Genomic DNA, 14,716 nt, shown 5'->3' with positions numbered 1-14,716 from the left:
ACTAACGGAATCAAGCATGTGTCCAGCACTGTCTTATCTGATGGACTAACGATAAATTGACGGAAAGTGTTAAATTATTGAAATATGAGAGACCAAATGTATTTTCTATGAACATGGGATGGGGGCATATGTGAAATCAATACAAACTCGAGTGGTGGAAATTGTAATTTTTCAATGTTAAAAGAACGTGCATAATATTTTGGGCCAACTTTATTTATACACGCCCGTAAGAAACTTACATTTTGGGCCGGATTCATAAGCTCAATTACTGTTGTAAGTTGTAACCTAGTTTTGATCGATCGAAACCTATGTTGGATACTCCATACCATTTTTGTTTATATTATATTTTATCAACGCATTTAATTTATAAAATACATTACTCAAGTATAGTGAATTATAATACTCATCTCAAGTTCTCAACATTCAATTAAAACATTCAATGCAATTAAACATAAAACACTTTCTTTATTTTTTACAATAGAAATAGTAAATGACAGTGGGTTTTTAAAACATGCAATTATTTGATGCTACATTCGGTGAAATACACCGAGTGATTATTAACAGGGACGGAGTAAGGGTTTTTTGGTGGAACGGCCAAAATATGGATGTAAATTAAGAGAAGAAAAAAAATATTTTTCTGTACTAAAATGTACAAAGTTTAAATCTTGGAGAGGCCAAAGTCCATTAATAAATAGATAAATACCAAAAATAAAAATAAAAAACTAACAAAAAACTGGTAAAAGAAAAAAGAAATTCTGCAAGGGCGGAAGCCCCCAAGCCTACACATAAGTCACCTAATTATTAATCGTTGATCTGCACATAATCACAACATATGTACATATTTATGTATTTAGTGAAAAGTTATTATATGAACCTGGCACAAATTAAATATTTTGGAAATTGAAAATGATATTATTATTTTATTTAAAAGTCTTTTTCTGTATCGCAATTATTAACAATGGACACTGAAAATGACACAACGGAAAATCAAGAAAGACAGACCCCTACACTCTTCTCTCCACATTATTCTAAGTCTAACTTTTGAAATTAGGAATTATTGGTGTTAGCTATATTAGAAATTAAACTCGATTTTCGATCTAATTTTGACACCGACAAAATAATTCCGATACATCCGATTCTTTCTGAGATATTTTATTAAATAATATTATACATACAAATATATATATATCACATATTTTATATTTTAATAAGTGGGTAATTTTTAGTTAGCTCATTAAATAAAGATTCATTAAAATAGATACAATTTATTTGTGATTCTTTTGAAAATTTCAAAAATTCCAATTAAGTTATGATTATTTTCAATTAAATATCCAAAAATTGTTTCAATTGTGATTTTTTTTTGGAATTTCCGAAATTTCCTTAAATTTTGGGCTTAGGAACAATTTTTGAATTCCGAAAAAGTTCGATTTGGAATCACAAGTGCTATTCGATTTTCGAAAAATATTAGAATTTTTCAAAAATATATATTTCAGATCTAATCCATGTGACTTGTAGCCGTAAACAAGGTCGGTATTTAATGTATCCATTCGATTGTATTTAAATGGAATTGGTGATTATTGGATGAAAACATATTGCCAAAAAAAAGTTTATATATTTAAATATGATATTGGTGATTTATTTATCTGAAATGTTAAATGTCGTTTTAATTTTATTAATATAGTTTTGACTTCGAAAGTGACTTTGACTATTTTCTACTTTGAATTTGGCAAAATTCAAAATACGAAAACCGTAGTCCTTTGAGATAGTTTTTCAATACAACATGAATCAGTTGGATTGGATGTCGGATGGTAAAATTATGCATGAATGAGTTACATTTTAAAATTTACATAATTTAAAACATCAAACTTGCGGGCAGTGTTCATCGATTCATGCATAACTTTCTCAACCGACATCCAATCTTGGCGATTCAAATTAGATTAGAAAACTAACTCAAAGGACTACAAATTCCATATTCTGAATTTTGCCAAATTCAAACTCTAAAATGGTCAAAATCACGTTTGAAGTCAAAACAACATTATGAAAACTAAAACAACATTTATCACATCCCTTTATTTATTTATCAAAGACTCTTAGAAATGCATAGCATACATATGCACTATTAATTCTCTGTTTTAATCATTGATCTATACATTAATATAAGTGTGGATGTGTTTGTGTGTTTATTAATAATAAATATTTATCCAGTATATTTCACACGATGCAACGTAGCATAAATTGAGATGCACCCACCTACATTATGAAGAGGTGGAATTTTATGTGATGATAATGTAGGCAACATTAAATTCTTATTAATATTTTCGACTTCATTAGGTCACCAATCCCTATTATTGGTACGCCTCCCTTTATCTTTTATGTAAAGTTGATTTCATATTTGTCTTATGCGGCAACTCACAAATCTATATATTTTTTTTTTCTTTTTCTTGTTCCCACAAATTTATGTGATAAAAAAAAGAGTATTAGACTACGAGTTTAATTATAGGTTAAATTTACAAACCTTACTCAATTGTAACAAACATTTTCTTAATCAATAATCAATAACAAACTTATATATATTAATATAACCTTTTGCACAAACTAAATGTAGTAATTGCCATTAAAAAAATATATATATGCATATTAATGTTTCTAGCAACCTGAAAACTATTTTTTTTTCTCTCTCTCTAATTAATGCAGTTGATGAAATATTAATTGAACTAAACTGCAAAATTTTATATGGAAGGGAAAAATAACCTTCTCCCATTACTAATAATGACAATTACAACAGCCAAAAACAAAAACAAACCCTCATTTAGAATTCGTCAAATTACGGCAACACCTGAGATATACTTAAATTATGAATAAACCCTTCATATTTGGGTTATTACATGATTGAGGAGTGCTTGCAATTATCATAACATAAGAGTTTCTTTTTCGTAATTTAAGCTTACCTCAGGAACCGCGGCATTAATTTGGCCTTTAGAAAACAATTTGCATTTAATTTATAATTCATCCATGAATTTTAATTTTAAAAAAAAAATGTATTTTTTTGTTTGGCAGAGCAAATATAGGAGGAGCAAAAATCACATGGCATGCCCTGCCCATTCTCTATATTGCTAGACAGATACAGCTCACACAAGTTGAATTTCCATTTAATAAACAATATTATTATTACTATTATTATATAATACTATATAAAATAAGTTTATTAAAAATTAAAAGCAATATTCCAACTACTGGAGAACTATATCAACAAGCTGTAATTAAGTAAATCATTAATAGAATCGAGATAGATTAGAGTAAAGAAGAAGCATATCATTAATTAAATTAAAACAGAGGACTTAAAACTTTTTTTAATTAATTCAAGAAATTGACACCTTAACCTCCACTAATAACCCACTAATCAAAGATATAATCATTGCACAAATTCTTAATTATTACAACATTTTAATTAACGTAGTTTATTCAACAGAAAAATGTACAATTTCTCCAGTAAATTATAGTAATTAAAAAAAACGGAAATTAAAATATAATCGGAAATTGATAATTTTTTTTTATAAATTATAAATATTATTATTTAAATTTGTCACACACTGACACTACAACTCTGGGAAAGCTGATACTTAACTGCGTTGCCGATAATAACCCCGGTGTTTTTGCTATTGCCAAGCGGAATATTGGCGGGGCAGGATATGTGGAGGTGGTAACGGCCGGAGACAAACGTCCCGACCTTCCACTTAACGCGTCCGTCAATTTTAACGGTGATCCGGATGGCGCCGTTAGTTTGGTCCTGTGCGAGGGCGATGCCGTTGTAGGGGGCGACGGGGACGTTGACGCCGTAGATGAACGGAGACCAGACGTTGACGTCCTTGTGGCCTTGGTACACCGGCGGGATGACGGTGTAGTAGGTGATCTGCTGGCTGTGGTAGGTGGCGTAGACGTCGAGCTTGTCGTAGTAGACGCCGATCTTGGAGTTGGGGTTGTGGGAGTTGACGGTGACTTGGACGGTGGTTGAGATGACGTTAGGTGCGGATACGTTTAGGTTGAATATGGTGGCGTCTTGGATTGTGAATCTGGGTTTTTTGGGCTGGAGTATTGCCCAGATTAGTAGGATTAGGAATAGGATTATGAAGTTGAAGATTAGCAGTCCGGCGCAGCACCGCCGCAGGATCTTTCTCTTCTTGCTCTTGTGGTGGCTGCACACTTTGTCCGACATGGTTGCGGCGGCGGCGGAGGCGGTGGTGGTGGTGGTGGTGGTTTGGGGTTTTTTTTTAGGTGGAGGTGTGGAGGAGATAAGAAGATGAGGCTTTGGGTGTCTGCTAATATAGGCCTTGAGAAATTAAGATATGGGGGGAGACTTTTTTGTGTGTGTGTGTGTGTGCCTTTTACTGTGTGTAGTGTGTGTGTGTGAATATTGTTAAATTGATATTATTTTTTATTTTTTACTTTTTATTGTTTTTGGAAACTTTAGTTGAGCATAAACTTTATTTTTTTAAATGATTGATTGATTTTCAACTTATATATACAAATTAAAGGCAGGGGAACCTAATTAATGTTTGCTTTGAATAATTATACCAATGGGTGCACAATAAAGTTAGCCGTGAAAACTTGCTCCATTGAAACTAATTGGGTAAATTATAGCCACTCTTAAAGTAAGGTTAAATTACGAAACTCCTCTCATGTTTGGGTAATTGCAACTATTCCCTGATTATGAATTTTCTTACACGTCCACCATATATATAGTGTTAAATTTAACATAATTTTCTCGATTCCAAGAAATATTATAATATGGAAGATTCCACTAAATTTGATACTGCAAGGATAGACATGTAAGAAGATTCATAGTTGAGGGGTTATTGTAATTATCCAAACATGAGACATTTTTTCGTAATTTAACCTTATATAAGGGGGCTGTAATTTACCCAAACCAATTTGAAGTTTTTAAACTATATTTGATATTTTTTATTGAACTCGTAATTTACCCAACCCAATAGACTCAAACTCAACTCATATATAAATCGAGTTTAGTAAAATGACTCAAAACTCAGCTCAATTCTCTAAGAAATAGACACTGCTCAAATATAATCAGATCGAGCCGTCCGACTTCGGTTAGACCTCGGTCAATTGCCGATCCTATATGCCATCTTGTGAAATGATAATTTAATAGTTCAATTTGTTAGGAATATTTGATCCCTCGATTTATACTATGCTACACGGGGTGAAATACATCGGGTAGATCATTACCATTTATATACACACAAACACAAACACAAACATTAATGTGTGTAGATCAATGGTAAAAGATCACACGGTATAACCTTTACCAGGTGTAGCATAGAAATAACATTGATTCCTCTCTTAAGTTACTCTATATTTTTGGAAAAAATCAAAATTGAGGCATTAATTAATGCCTCGTTTAAGTAATATAATATCTCTGATATTAGTGAGCTGTAGATGGATTTGAATGTAAATATAAGAAACTTTGTGAGGGTAAAAAGCATATGTGAACCCACAAAAGTGATCAGGCTGATTTTTGTAGGAAAAAACCAGAAATTAAATGACACATTTTAGTAGCAAGTTTGACTCCAATAGTACTTTAGATAAGAATTATAAATTACATACATTCTCTTTATTTTCGATCATTCAAGCTTAAGACTTACGAGGATTAAAACCAATTCCAATATTTTTTTTTTCCTGAAAAATATTTAATTATTATACTTTATTTTCGATATTTAATTCCCTCACTTTCAGTGCGGAAATAAAGAGAAGCTTTGGTTTTGAGCGTAAAAGATGGAAAAGAAAGGAATTAAAAGTGAAAAAGAATGAGAGTGGGGAATCTACAACTTTACAAAGAAAAGAATGACTCACAAAATTTGAAGTTTTTAGTAATGAATAAAGAAGAAAGAGCTTATTAATTATGATATGGTATGGTCATATGTACCAATATTAATTTCTATTAAGTGATAAAGGGCATGGGGTGGATTTGGAATAAAAACTGAAATATTTTGAATTTATTATTTTTAACAGGACTTTTCTGATCAGGATGTACGAATTTGAGTTCGAGACCAACTTTATTTCAGATGAAAAAGGCTTAAAGATCGATACTCGCTGTTTATGCTCGTGTTGTACGTGGGATTCAATGATTTGATCATGTCGTGTATGCCATATATATATATATCATAAGTTAATTTTATTGTGTCTAGTATTTAAGAAAAAATATACATGAAAATATGTATGGATCTACACGTACAGTGTATCATAATAAAATAAAATAATTTAATGATCTTCACCGGTTGTAACATATAATAAATTAAACTGATATGATCATCGTACCGGTGGTTAAGAGTCTTATATATGTAACTATAATATAATTTTGTCCATGCTACTTTCACAAATTGTAATTACTAATTAGAAGACAATGTGATGTATTTTCACTTAAAATTTTCCTAAACAAAATTAAATATAGTATTATAAATATTTTGACCTCAAAGTCTTTGTGAACGTTTGAGTCTTTACAGATATTGCTGTTGGCTTAATTTCAGCATTGTAGCTCAATTGTATTTAATAAAGACCAACAAACTCGACCTACTACCTAGTTGGGTCTTTCTTTTATTTTGATCCACTATGTGAAATTATACTATTTAATTAATTGATATTATTTGATGTGGTAGACCATGCAAAATATTTAAATGGATCATAAAATATTAATTTAATGCTAGTTTTATTATTTTGATAATTATTTGCTTCAAACACAAGCAATACATAAATTATCAAATTTTAAAGGGTAAATTACAACCAACTCTTGAAGAATGGTCAAATTACAAAATCCTCTCTGATGTTTGGATAATTATAATTATGAATCTTTTTACACGTTCACCTATATGGCGTCAAAATCAACATAATCTTCTAGATTCCGTAGAATGGTCTCTAATTTGTGCTCGTTTTGTGCAAAAATACAGTTTCTGATGCACCACAATCTGATATATACAAGCCAAAAAACACATCTTAATGATCATCTTGCTTCAAAATGTGGACTTTGAATGGGATAAAACGGGTACCAAATTTAGAATATACAATCTAGAAGATTACACTAAATTTGACACCGTAGATATGAAAGTGTAAGAAGATTTATAGTTGAGGTGGGTGATTGTAATTATCCAAACATGAGAGGGTTTTTCATAATTTAACCATACCTCATGGGTGGTGGTAATTTACTCAATTATATATATAAGTATAAATATTTAAAATTGACTCATATCAGTTCATATAGATTATCAGAGTAGTTAATTTTTTGATACCTATGTCCGTGTGATGCATTTTTATATCTCGGGAAAGTTGAATATCAAAATTCCAATTAATGTGATTCCTAAATGAAAATAATATACGTAATTAACTTCACTGGGGAACTTATATATAATATTCGTTGGACTGACATCAATTCTATTAAGCTTCTTTAATCACCATTAACAGTAATCAATGGTGATTGAAATTAAATAAGCAGTATAATATATTGATTAGTGCAAGTGATCAAGTGGAATCTGGCAAACAAAAAATAATTTAATAATTACAGGGAAAATACGAAAACAAAAATAATAAAGTTTGCAAGTATGAAAACCCTCACAGACACAGTAATGGGGATTGGACTAAGAAATTCCAGGGTTGACACGTGGTAGGCTGTAATTGGTCCCACATTAATAAAAATGGTCAAAACCTAATCATGGTATTATAATTTCATGAAGAAAATAATCATGGAAGTCGGTACACAGAATTTTATCTGAATTTAAAGAAAAAACGAAATGATTTTATTTAATATTTATTGTAAAGTCATAAATTTTCTTATCTAAATTGATGAAATTCGAAAAATGTTATTTCAATTTCCATCCTGATTTCCTTTTTAATTTTGATTTATTGTTAATTGTAGATCTTCACATAACACAAATTAATAATCATTCAGCGTAAAATAATCAGATGTAGCATGTAACTTCTCGTCATGTATACATATCGCCGATTTCTTAAATACATGCTCGGGTTAACGGTAACTCGACAATTTTTCACCTAACGGTCGGCACAAAACTTCCAAAAGGTCGGCCAAGACTTGTGTTAATGAACAAGATCACCATTGATCTAATTGGAATTTTTTGTTGGTCACAAGTGAAAAATATTAAAATAATACAATGTGTCGGTTATACAAAGTACGTTTGCTCATTAATTACGATACGGGTTAATTAATAATTAGTCAACTAAATACAAGTTTAAAGAGTTTGCACTGTACTGATAAAAGTAATTAAAAGTTGATTCCTGCATTAATGTTGCCATGTCCTTTTTGTTCCCACACGAACAAATCTATATATATATAAAAAGACAATTAGGGATGGAAATGGGGCGGGTATGGGGCGGGTTTTGCAATCCCCATCCCCGCCCCGCTATGGAAATCCCCATCCCCATCCCCGTCAAAAATCCCCACGGGTATTAAAAGAATCCCCATACCCGCCCCATAAAATCTCCGCGGGTATCGAGGCGGGTAAAAATCCCCGTCTATTTTTTTTTTTTTTTAATTAAATAAATATGCAATTTACTTATAATTTAAAGGTTTATTTCAACAAATAAATCAATATTTAATTATAATACTAATATTTAATTATATAATGGAAACCTAAAAATCCCCTTTTTTAACTAATATTTAATATATTATTACTATTTAATTATTTATATTTAATATAATAATTAAAAAATATATATTATATATATAAATAATGCGGGGCGGGTACGGGGACGGGTACGGGGCGGGTATAGGCAAACCCATCCCCGTACCCGTACCCGGTCAAAAAAAAAATTCAATCCCCATACCCGCCCCATTTTTTTTCGGGGCGGGTAATACCCGAAAATTTCGGGGCGGGGCAGGGCGGGGATCCGTCGGGGCGGGTCAAATTGCCATCCCTAAAGACAATCCTTGGTCTAATATGTTGACACATGGCACATTTAGGGTTAGAAACCCTAAGGGCAGTTTTTGTAATTTCTTATGTTTCCCTCGGTAGTTTTGTAATAAAAAAATCTGAATATCTCTTTTGTTCTTTTACAAAACCGCTTCCGAGAAAATCATGAACAACTTGTCTTAATAATATTAATATTATTATTATTATTATTATCATATATATATATAATAACTTCCGATAAAAAAATTCTGCAAATATGTGGGACGGTAATTTCGCTTGGGTGTTTTCTTGCATTCTTTTATAATTTTATTAGTCTTTTATTACAGTGTTGTTCTTCTCTACTTTTTTTTTTCCCTTTTTTTTATTTATTTTTTATTTTTTAAATTTCATAAATCTAGAGTACTGTATTTTTTGGTTTTTTAAGATTGATATGCATTTTATTTCCATCAAGCATTGTGATGTTTGTGCTATTGTGCATGTGTGCCTATTAGCAGCAGTGGTTTTTTTTTTTTTTTTTTTTTTTTTTTTTTTTTTTTTTTTTTCAGATTCTGTATGTTTTTGGAGGAACTTCATGGTTCAAATATTTCCTTCCATGATTTACAAATTTACTCAATATATAGCACCATCTATTCGAGAAGGCTTTTTTTAATGCAATAGTTCTCGAGGTAACTATCTTTTTCTTGAGGCTGCTTCCGACAAAATATATTTGTCCGATTACATTCAACATGTTGCAGTATGATCAATGTTTTTTTCCCTGATAGAGCAATTGAATTTTCCATGTTTAATTTATTTGTTGCGTGTGTAATTTGCTACATATGCAGTATGATCAATGTTTTTTTCCCTGATAGAGCAATTGAATTTTGGAGTTTTTAAAAAGATCAATTTTGCAAATATGCATGTCTGATAAGGACTTTGCTTTATTAGTTTCTAAAATTTCGATAAAATGACGAATATGTTATATAATATTGTGCATTCTTATGCTTAATCATTCCCCAAATTTCAACAACCCGAGTAAAGTAAATACCCCTCAATTTCGATGTTAACAAATCAAAAGTTGTTCTATAAGATATTAAAATGTCTTATGAAAAATATATGAAATCTGAATGGATGTCATTTTCGACAAAACGTACTATTGCGTCGGAATTGGTTTCTATCAACACTGTTATGTGACAGTTCAAATGTTGCTTTTTTGTATATTCTCTATTTTGATTGATTTGTGCTCGGTTGGTGATATATTACATCTAATTTTGAGATTTTTGTATAGTTATTTAATATATCTTCATTAGCCATCTATTTAATACTGTCTATATTGTTTCTTTATTATTTTTTAGAAATTTTTTCTCTGTTCAATCTTATTATTTCTGGATTAGGATTTTGCTTCCACTAGGTATGAAGATGTTCATTCATTTACAATCAACTGTAAGTGTATTTCAGCGTTCCGTTATATTAAAGTGGTGATGAGGGAAAAACAATGTCCATTAATGTTGAAATGCAAGTTCAAGCCACACAAACTACTAGATAGGTGAGTAAGATTATAAATTAATGTTAAAATGTTTGTCTGTTTACTTACAGGTCTTTGCATTTTATATCATACAATCTTATTGACCCTTTCAGCATCTTTTATTTAGCTAAATTGATATTCAAGGTTAACAATGATATAGTTTATTTACCGTATTGAATTTACAGGGGATTTTGTATTGGCAACACTTCTTCACGAGGGAGGTCTTGCTTCTTTGTTATGAATTATACAATGGCCACAAACTAGGTTACCGAAACACCCCAATTATATGTTCCCTGTTTAATAAACTAGGTTGCCCGGATCTTTCTCATATGTATATTAAGCAGGGATATGGTCACTAGGTAGTAAGCAAAATTAAGAATTTGTTTGAGTTCATATTTTGTCTTTTGTTTTTTACTACTAAAAGGGCCATGAGTTTCTTATTTTTAGGTCGTTGTATGTTTGAATTGTTGCACACCAACAAACATTTAGACATACCGTAAATTTAAGTTTTTTACTATTATATATTTTTCTTATATATATATATATATATATATATATATATATATATATATATATATATATATATATATATATATATACAGGTTTGCCATCATGACAGTAGAGATATAGTGCCACTGCTCTTTATAGAACACATTTATCATGAAGAGGTGAATTGTCAGTCAAACAAATACTCCTTTTAAAGTTTTCGGGGAGCCTTCAGAAATTAGTAGACGAGTTTTTTTGCACCTCCATCCATCCATTTAATTCTTAAGTAGATATTAATTGATTTGATATTCTTAATTTCTATACTATATAAAATTGTCTCTTGGTGGTTGTAGTTTGGTGTTGCTGTTGTTATAAAGAACGATGTTGTGGCCCAAGTGGATGGTTCATCGATTTTCGGCTGGCCTCAAATAGAACCCTTTGCTGTTAATATAATTACAGCACATGTACCACGAGGTTATTTTCCCGTATCTTTTTCTTTCATGAATTCTTGCGAAAGCAATTACTTTTAATGGATAGTTTGTCTGAACATTTGATTTGTGGTGACAAATTATCCCTTGATATAAAGTAAGAGGAATGTAGATGATTGGCAAAATAAATTATCCGTGTTTGGCTGAAGCAAGATTTAGATATCTACACAAAGTGTAACAGATGTGAAGGATTAATGTACTTTTAATCTATTTACTGTTTACATGTAAATAGGTTCTTTATTGTGATTATGTTTCTTCAATTATATTTCCTTCATCCTTATAAATTTGCAATTTTACATATTACTTATTCATATATCTACATGATTTTGTGGAATTCCTATGTTTTAACATTATAATTTAGGAATTAATGCCTATAATGACGGATAAATCAATTCAAATATTCCCTAATTTTACATATTTTTAACATTCACATTTTTTCAATTCAATATATAAGAATCCAGTATGTCTAAACATAGCGGATTGATATATAATTACGCATTGTTAAACACGTGTGTGTTCTTTTTAATTATTTATACGTATAATTATGGTTTTTTTAATTATTTATATGTATAATTATTTTTGCAGTGTCAGGTGTATTTTTACCATGTGATGTATCTTATTTTTTATATCACAAATTTTATATTTTATATTTTATATTTTAATTTAGTATTTGAACCAAATAGAATGAATATTATTTTCCTACCTGTTATATCATATTATATATCAAATATTCAGAGATGCAATTTATTATTTTATCTAAAGCTTTTATTCTTTTTAAATTGACCCGTGCATCGCACGGGTGCAATACTAGTTAGTTTATAAAAAGGCATTCAAATTAGTAACTTTAAATTTTCAAATGAAAGCATTAATCGCATTATTTTTAATTAATTTTATTCTTTATTACTCTGAATTAATTAGTTGTAAAATAATTAATGTGAAAATATTTTAGTAATTTTCTATATTTTTTTACTATAATTTATATATACATTTGTCGAATTTTTTAATATGTATGTGCGTAATAACCCAAAATGTAATCGAATTGGGACAACAAGAATAGTGGGCAACTTGATTTTTGTCTACGACCAATGAGAGCGAGAGAACCACATCGTATGTCGGTCCCAAATCCATCACAACATTAACGAGTCCACATTGCTTCGTCCTTCATGAGTTGAATTTCGAAAGGGTTGAACTTAATAAAAATAAAAATAAAGAAAATTAAAGTAAAAATAAAAAAACAAAAGACATGTGATAATAATTCTTTATAGATTGGAATTCTTGCACACCCTTGAAAAAGGTGGAAATACGAGAGTGGGAAAATATAAATAAATAGGTTTGTCGGAAAATACAAACTCTACAATACAGAACTATAAGTAGAATGGAATTGTTTTCTTGGAATTAATTAATTTCAAATGAAAGAGAAATAAAACGTTCTTTCGTATATATTATGACCAACTCATAAGTTAAGATTAAATTACGTAACTCACTCTCCTGTTTGGGTGGTTACAAACATTTTCATCAGCTACGTATTGTTTTACACGTCCATCTTTATGGTGTCAAATTTACTTACTGAATGAGAGGTTTTTTTCGTAAGGAAATACATAGTTAAGAGGTAGCTGTAATTATCTTAACAATTTTATTTTAAAATAATTTGATCTTACCTCAAGGGAGTGGCCGAAATTTGTCCTATTGATAAATTTTCCATTGAAAAAAACGGGAACTTGTCTAGGCTGGTAATTAAATGAAGCTACATCGATACTGGATTCGACATTGTTCGTTGTCATTCAATATTATATTTCGAATTCGACCTCTAATAAAAAAAAAAATACATTTGAAATTAACTTAATAGTTCTAAGCGTTATTTTATATTTTAAATAAGAAATAACATGTGACGTTAACACTTTAATGGGCCAACATTTGGGTCAAGTCATAATATAAATGTAATATCCAAACATAAAATGGGCCAAATTTCTGTTTATTTATTTATAAGGTGCTAGAAAGCCCACTTTGTTAGTCACCACGAAAAATATTCCCCTTTAAAAAATCTGCTATGCCTTATTTACTGAAAACGGAGTGGGGCGGCGCTAAATCCAAAGAAGTCGCCCGCTTTCAACACCTCCCCTTCTAAGTATTTACCCTCTCGACTTCACCCCTTTCACAGCGTTGTGTGATTTTCTTTTTTGTTCACTTTGATTAATTAATTAATTACTTTGATTAAGTAATTAATTAAATAAGTGTTGTAACTAAAAAGATGTTTTTTTAGTGTTTGTTGGATTAAATTAATTTGTTTGATCCATAAGAATAAACAAATTTCGTTATTAACTTTTTTTTACAAAATTAAATTTAAAATCTTCTAAGCATAATTAAGAGGGGTATTCCAGCGAGAAAAAAATGGACAATTAGGGACTGGCACTTAGCTTGTTTTTATTTGAATACTCGATCTCATCTAAATTGAAAAAAAGGACAATTATAACCCCCACTCGAAAAATAATGATTGATACAGTCGACGACTATAGTCTATGTAGTCAACCCCATATGAAGTAAAATTCGTTGAAGCTTCATTTAAATTAAATATATCTCATAATTGCTCAAAAAATGTGGTGCAAGGGGGAGATATATTACATTCCAAAATAGAGTTACAAAAATTTGGGGAAGGGATTGAAAGTATTTAACAACATTAATTTCCGAAATGGTCCCCAATTAATATATAAGCCTCACGAGTCTTGAGTCGACACGTATTAAGCTATTTTTTGCGACCGTTCTTAGGTGATATTTTCAAAAGTAGAAGTTATTGATTGTGAATTAAGTGAATATATATTAAGTGATTATTTCTAAAAATTGAAAATATTTACAAATATGCTTGAAATCAACTTAAATAGAAAAACAGATATATGTGTGTTGTTTTAGAAAATAGCTTAAATCAGCTTTTAACTTAAGAGAAATACAAGCAAAAGTTGATTGTTTAAACACCTAAAAACAAATTATAAGCAAAAAAAAAAAAAAAAAAACACTCAAAAGGTGTTTCTAAAAGCTTCTGTAAACACTACCTCAATATAAGTTGATTTTACCAATCGTTTAGAATTTTTCATCAATTTTCTCTCTGAAATCTTTCCCAAATTCTTCGAGAATTTACAGATAAATTTATTAATTTTGATTTTTTTCACATATTTGCAGACAATCTTTCCCAATCTCCTCACTTATAATTAGACTTCTTATATGGTCTTCATTCTTTTATTCTATTTTGGAATTCGCATATTTGGATTTCTCTTATGGAGCTCGCTTAATTATTTAGGGTTTTTCTTTATTTATTTATT

At 30.0% G+C, this 14,716-nt stretch overlaps 1 protein-coding gene and 1 long non-coding RNA gene across 3 annotated transcripts; one reads left to right on the top strand and one right to left on the bottom strand.

Annotated features, from left to right (window-relative positions):
* Positions 1–3,389: 3,389 nt before the first annotated feature.
* On the bottom strand, positions 3,390–4,397 carry NHL1 (NDR1/HIN1-like 1). The gene has a single exon (XM_012973326.2). It carries the CDS (start codon positions 4,211–4,213, stop codon positions 3,584–3,586), a length of 630 nt encoding a protein of 209 aa, XP_012828780.1. The 5' UTR covers positions 4,214–4,397; the 3' UTR covers positions 3,390–3,583.
* Positions 4,398–9,310: 4,913 nt separating this feature from the next.
* On the top strand, positions 9,311–11,383 carry LOC148767316 (uncharacterized). Of its 2 annotated transcripts, XR_016033717.1 has the most exons (4): positions 9,311–9,595; positions 10,301–10,452; positions 11,034–11,099; positions 11,271–11,383. It is a non-coding gene; the product is annotated as an uncharacterized LOC148767316 (long non-coding RNA). The 2 variants fall into 2 exon arrangements; XR_016033716.1 differs by lacking the exon at positions 11,271–11,383 and having other exon boundaries at positions 9,312–9,595; positions 11,034–11,262.
* The last annotated feature ends 3,333 nt before the right edge of the window (positions 11,384–14,716 follow it).

The sequence above is a fragment of the Erythranthe guttata genome, chromosome 10 (genome assembly GCF_056151865.1).
Source record: "Erythranthe guttata isolate IM_541 chromosome 10, IM_541, whole genome shotgun sequence".
NCBI classification, from domain to species: domain Eukaryota; kingdom Viridiplantae; phylum Streptophyta; class Magnoliopsida; order Lamiales; family Phrymaceae; genus Erythranthe; species Erythranthe guttata.
This window is presented reverse-complemented; position numbering and strand designations above follow the sequence as displayed.